Source organism: Nymphalis io, chromosome 3 (assembly GCF_905147045.1).
Source record: "Nymphalis io chromosome 3, ilAglIoxx1.1, whole genome shotgun sequence".
In the NCBI taxonomy this organism is placed as follows: domain Eukaryota; kingdom Metazoa; phylum Arthropoda; class Insecta; order Lepidoptera; family Nymphalidae; genus Nymphalis; species Nymphalis io.
This window is the reverse complement of record NC_065890.1, coordinates 6,357,740-6,364,635: the sequence shown is the minus strand read 5'-3', so window position 1 is coordinate 6,364,635 and position 6,896 is coordinate 6,357,740. Positions and strand designations below refer to the sequence as shown.

Below are 6,896 nucleotides of genomic sequence, written 5' to 3'. Positions count from 1 at the left end.
CTTTATTGCTGACTTGCGATTTTTATCCTGACTTACAATTTTTACCTCACAGTGTTTTCCTTTACCTAGGTACGAGTTGAACTATGAATACTTTAATATTTACCTGACATACATTATTAGAGCCCAAAATTTCGGCTAAGTTCCAGGCGCTTTATCCACTAACATCTTTATAACAATCTTACATATCAAACACTATTTCGCTTATCTAATTACGTTTCCGGTTTTTGATTTTCGCTAATAAATCGATCGCCTCCAGGCTTTTTCAAATAATAAATAATTATTGTAATTTTAATAATGTATTAAATTCGCCGATTCTTCTCAGGTCTAAATTATTCTTCATTTTGAATCGGCGATACAGTTTTGCTTTTATTGCTAGTATAGGTGTTATAACTAAGATGTTTTGCGGTAGAATATCTGATGAATGGGTAGTACCCACCCAGACAAGCTTGCACAAAGCCCTACACCAGTACCAAAACCACCTTACTGAGTACATTTGTTATTTACAAATTTGCAGCGCTAAAATTTAAAACATAGACCTACAATTTGACCTTAATTTACGTGACCAAATCTATTTGTACTGGGTCAAAACATGAATCCATATCGATATGGAACATGCGGAAGTCATATACAAAAATGCTAGCCAGCTTCCTAACCTTTACGTCAATCATTACTTTGTGTCAATAAATTATATCAATGATATCAAGTTACTAGTAACATAATATAGCTCCGACCATTTGTTTTCTTTTTCTTTGTAAGCCCTGTTCAATCAATTTGAATATGGATTTTATAGGTAATGTTTTATAGCCCAGTTCTGGTTATTTCCACAAAAGGATCTGTGTTGAATGATTATGTATATATATCTTTGTTAGGCATATACATTTCTAATACTATATCGTTTCAACTAACTACTTTTTTATATTAGAATTGTATGACTAGAATTTTTATATTTACCTTAAATATATATTAAATAAAATTGATGAGCATTTTGTAAAAGCAAAATGATAAAATGTTTGTTTGTTTCGCTTAGTTAATTATCTGTTTAGTCTAATTCAAGTCAATTAAATAAAATGATGAAAAATGAATTTTGAAGAAAATCTATTTAATTGTACTTTTATTAGTGTAACTTAAGAAAAACAAAGGGTCTATGTTTTTATAGCTTGGTTAAAAACTCAGTGTTTTTATTTAGGGTTACTGTAACTATCTCAAAAAGTTTTACAAGTTTTTTAAAACGATTTCATCAGTGCTAGCTATAGTGAGTTTTTTATACAACATACATTATTTATTCTACTAAAATACGGTATTTTATGAAAACAAGCAACAACATAAATTTGAAATATTTTATTTGACACCATATTATACGCAATCCATTTATATACCAAATTGTAACAAAATGTCGATATTTATAGCTATTTCACAATAACAGTTTTAATAATCTAAGAACAATATTAAGCTACAGAAATCTCAAAATTGTTTTATTACAACTTAAAAATGTAAAAAATAATATAATATTAATTTTCTCAATCATGATTGGATAATATTTTTATAAGCCTTGTCATATCAATAACTACGTCATGACGTAGCCGATATCCCGATAATAATGTAACTTGTTGTCATTAAACAGAAGCATATAAAATGTAAACACAAACATCTAACGCAATTCCTTCGAGGAAAACTTCAATAGATTTCATTATTCTCATATAATTAACGTCAATACAACAATCATATATACATACATATATAAAGATCATACGAAATATACAATACAATACGAAACAATAATAGTTACAAATTCCGTTATAAATTCCATAACAGTCGTCGTGAACGCTGCGATTTCAAAATCTTATCATTATTAATAGTAACGCCCTTATTTTAATCAATTCCACAATTATATGTATGATGATGTATATATTTCGGGTTTCGTTACCTAGAAATTCAAACATATCTTTAATGTCACATTTTGTCACAATGTGGATTGTGATGGTTATTATTTACTAAACCACTCATCATTACTTATTCATCAATTCCTGCGAAGATAAAAGTTTGGACGAGTACAACAAGTATATCGATAATGTTTTTAATAAATTTCACAACAGTTATTATATATTTCTATAAGAAAAAAATGATAGTTAAACAGGGGAACCGTTGAAACTTACACATTAATAATATCAGCGTTCAATGGAATTTTATTAAAACAAAATTACCCTGTTTACCTTAAATTTAAATTAAAATATTAATGAGCTTGGGAGTAAAAACTGATTTGAATATCCATACAAACTCGTACTCGCCCATTCGTCGTAATATTATAGTTTTCAATATTTACTTATCAAAAACTACTTAAAATTAAAATATCTCATCAAAGTAACTTTACAAAAAATTACACATGTAGTTACGCAATATAAATAATTTATCCTACGTCATTCAAACACTTGTTAGAGATAAAATTATGATACACCTATTATTTCTTTAGTCTTTTTGCACTATGTTATTGTTATATTCACATTTATTAAGTATACAACTCAGCTTAGAATTAATCTACAATCTTTATACATTACTACTTCGAGCGGAAACATCTAATAGTAGTCAAGACGTACAGAAATTATATCTTTCAGGATCTCGTATCATTTAACTAACCATTTGTATTGAACTTGTCTTATCTCCTATTAAACATGTCTGCAGTTCAAATAACCATTCCACGATTTAGCAGAAACTTGAAAAGTAACCTATATTTACAACCTATTTTCACATACGCAAGAGGATCGCATTGGTATATCTGAATTTACTTAGGCATATAAATATGATTTAGTTGTGTTACGTTTACATTATTTACATGATAATCAATACATTTGGCTTTGAATAAATTATTTTAACATTTATTTACATGGCAATAAATTTGGAAATCACAACTTTGTCCGTGTATTCACTACTACTTCCGCAGTGTCTAATATTTGTAAGTCTCATACTGATATTTCTTGTATTTGCACTCGCTTCTTCATAATTCCTGGAGGTGCAGGTGTTGTAGCTGCTGGTGGCACTCTCAAAATGCCAGAGCCGCCTGCAGCAATCGATTCGGAATCACCATTCGTATCGGATGTTACATCTGACGAATCCGTTATCGGCCCAAATTTGACTTGAGTAGAACTATCTACAACGCGTGGTTCAAAAGTACTAGTTCTACCAATAGCGTCTGAATTTCGGCCTTCAACTCTTTGTATATCTGGTTTTTGAGTATCAATACAAACAACACTACCCGCCTCTATCGCGCTTCCAACACTCACATCCGGTAACGAACTGCGCGCTGCTCGATGTTTCTCATCGTAACAACTGTACTCGCCAAAAGTGGGCTCTCCACAATCCGATAACGTCCGCAAATCAAACTTGGAGCCCGAACTGCGCGGCACGTGCGCTGACTTACACTCGAACCCGAAACCTTTTCCGTCAAATGCTCTAACTTCGTAATCTAATTTTCCGTCATAATTGTCAGAAGATGAAGAACTCCCGGCCTCGGCAAGATCATCTTTGCAACGCCGAGGCCGGGAACCTCGCTGGTGATAAATTCCCGCGAATATCAGAACGTTTAAAAGTAATAGGAAACAACCGACAGCGATTGTTACAGTGAGAGCCGCGGTGTATGATTGATAATGGGATGAAGCGAGCCGACGTAAAAGAGCATCATCAGGTTGTATGGGCGTAGTCGTTGAGTTTGGAGGACATTCCGTTGATAGTGCAGGAGGAGCTGGAGACGGTTTTGGTTGGGCGGATCGTGGCGGAGGAGTACTGCGACCTAATTCCCCCCCACGGCTTCCAACGTCAATGCTTACTACATGTGGTACATGTGCGCGTGAAAGCGATTGCGTTCTTACTGCACCTAATAATAGAATAGACAAAATACGTAAATTTAACATTAGTGAATTTAACATTGAAACCAAATACGTCGGTTGCAAAACAGCTGTTTTAATTAAAATTTTACATATAAGATTAATTTAAAAAATACCTTCATAATAATTGGCATTATCGTCTTGAAAGTGATGATGTCTCATAGCGGCATCTGGCAGATCTGATCCGGGACGATGCAGTTGCGGTATGAGGGACAACCACAACGACATTTTGTGACCACGATAGTGACTCCTCATCTCCGACTTGCCGCCTGTGACCCAAATTACAGAAACAAATTGAGATAAATCCCACTAACTATAACGAGGGCCCAAACAAGGTCAAAGTAATCCCGAAACTTTTAATAAATAATTAGACAGATTGATAACTTAGAAAATAAATTAGATGTAAATTTGAATCTTAGAATTTACTTTATGTAAATTTAATTATACAAATTACTTTGGTTTTAGACTAAAACTTCTTATCTTATTTATTGAGACCATCAATTATAAGACACGTTTTATACTATTAAGCTGAAGGTTTTGTTTGTATGAAGGCACTAATCACAGAATCTATATTGCAATTATTTGAAGAAATCTTTTACGTTAGCTAGCCTGCCTAATTAAAAAGTTTATAAGGCTATATTAGATTACAGTAACATATAAAGCTAATGAAATCGCACAAAACTATTTATAAAATGAAATAAAAACCAATATAAATAATTATGAGTCAAAAAGAGTTTTAGTCTTTTATAAACTAAATTAGGTATACTATATAACATAACGTACTGATTTCCATATAAAGTTGGTTAATAGTGTCGTAGGTATCCCAGTAGGGAGTCTGGTCTGGTCCGAGTTGAACCGATTCCCCCATCACGGGGCTTGGCGGCGGTGTTGCAGAGGGATCATTTGGATTGCTGTTATAAAAATTAATAAATAAAAAAGAATTTCACATAATAACAAAACAAAAACGTTTCAGTAATGTTTCTTAATTAAATAGTGGCTGTATGAAACTATTTTTCTTATAATCTTAACACATTTGAGAATTTTCGGTTACTTTAATAAAATTTGTATATTAATTTAGTAATTATCATAATAGATAGTAAAATCTTAAACGTGAATATATTATCAACAATCATAGAAATAAAAATTTAAAATATGAAGGCGATTTCATAACAACTTTATATAATAAAATTTCAACTTCGCGAAGTATGTTATTCATTCTATATGTATTATATTTAAATTTTTAAATAAAAATTGAAATGAAGTATTATGTATGGCACTTCGACAACAGCTCTGTCAAAATGCCGGACAAAATAATAAATAAAAAGAGCGTAAAAACTGTTGATAAAACTATAATATTTTATAAAATAAACTTCAGTGATTTAACAACAATCAATAATCTACATTTAAATTGATTTAATAATCGTCTCAAGCATTAATATTCTTAAGATGTAGTTGAAATCTAAATCCCCAGCTCAATCTCGTTCTAACCAATCAGATGTGATTAATTAAAACGAATATAAAGTAATCTACGCTTTTTAATCAATAATTACTATTACTCAATCATTAACTCAGTGATAAAACTACCCCCATTAAATAGTTCTCTCTTACCTTCGTGCCATATCCTTAACTTCATTTTATTCAGTCTACATTCTACACTGCAGCAACGTTACAGTTTAATTTTCGAGCTCCAGCGAAGGTTTGTTAGAGGTCAACCACTTTGTAGAATCTGGTTATTTGCTATGAATCCTAACTTGTTCAATATCTAACAGCTATATTTTCAACGCTGAATGGATTTTATTCATTCTACAAATAATTACAATACAATACAATTCTTCTTGTTTGTAGACATTTTTAAAGACATAAAAAATCTTACCCATATTTGACAAAATTCGCAAGGTAGTGCATGCACAGCTTCGATAATTTTTGTTCAATCTGCGTAAAGTTCTGCTGGTGGTTGGACAATGATAGTGGCACTCCAAGGTAATATGGAAGCTCCTCGCCGTGAACCGAGCCTGGACGCTACGAATAAATAAAATATTGTTTTTTATACTGTTTCAAGTAAAACAGTATTGGATTTTTTAAATTGAAAGTTAACTTTACTATTCTTACTTGGAACGAAGCGAATAACTTATTTTTAAGTTTTATAAAATTTTAATAGGATACAATTTTCTATTAATAAATTTTAATATTTATTTGTTCAGAACATCCAACATAAGTAAAAATAGTTACTTATGTGAATAAAACATATGAAATGTGTGTAAAACATGAAATAATAAAAAATAAAGTTAATTGCACTTCTAATAACATATATTAACTGCCTTAATAAGCGGCAAGTCCTGAACTCCGTGCATAAGCTATTTTGTTTTTTTGTGAAAAAAATCAATACCAGCCCGAGGCTGACCGCCATGGCTATTCAATCAGAAGGACTATATTTATTTTATATCAATGTATTTAATGAATTTATTTATAATGAAACGATTTCAAAATATCAAAAACATTGACAGATTAAATTCTTGCACGTCTGCATGTCCGTAACCTGGACAAAGGGTTTCCACCACGCCGATAAGTGGATACAAATGTAGCGAAATTTTACCTAACCCATGTAGATTTTTTCACGATGTTTTTTTTTGTGCCGATCATTAGATGTGAGTGAGAAATTCAGTGCTACCATATTTATTTGAACCCACTGTTTTCGACTTAGTTCTATACACTGGGCCATCTCATACATCTTAATATTTATAAAAATAAATTCTTATTGAATAGACAGAAGAGTTTCCTTTTGTTCCGTAAAAGAACTCAAGGACGCGAACAAAAAAAATATAAGAAAACTTACATCACTAAAATACAAGAACATTCACATATAAGGGTAAAACGAAAAAGGATAGAAATCTATATTCTATTCCATTTTCATTATTTTTGTTTAACTTTGTGTATAAGAAAGAAAGCCAAGTAAATTTCAATCGAAGATTTCGGGTTGGGCCCTAGCAAGCACCTTTAAATTATCGTGTGCTTAATTTATGT

General features: G+C 31.3%; 1 protein-coding gene across 1 annotated transcript in view; it reads right to left on the bottom strand.

Annotated features, from left to right (window-relative positions):
• Positions 1-1,796: 1,796 nt before the first annotated feature.
• LOC126780252 (neuroligin-1-like) overlaps positions 1,797-6,896 on the bottom strand; it is a 66,438-nt gene continuing 61,338 nt past the window's right edge. Inside the window, exons 12-15 of the mRNA XM_050504564.1 lie at positions 5,749-5,894; positions 4,659-4,786; positions 3,992-4,144; positions 1,797-3,865 (exon numbers count right to left, since the gene is read on the bottom strand). Of these exons, the coding sequence (XP_050360521.1) occupies positions 2,955-3,865; positions 3,992-4,144; positions 4,659-4,786; positions 5,749-5,894 (1,338 nt within the window). The 3' untranslated portion in view covers positions 1,797-2,954. The remainder of the gene's footprint in view (positions 3,866-3,991; positions 4,145-4,658; positions 4,787-5,748; positions 5,895-6,896) is intronic.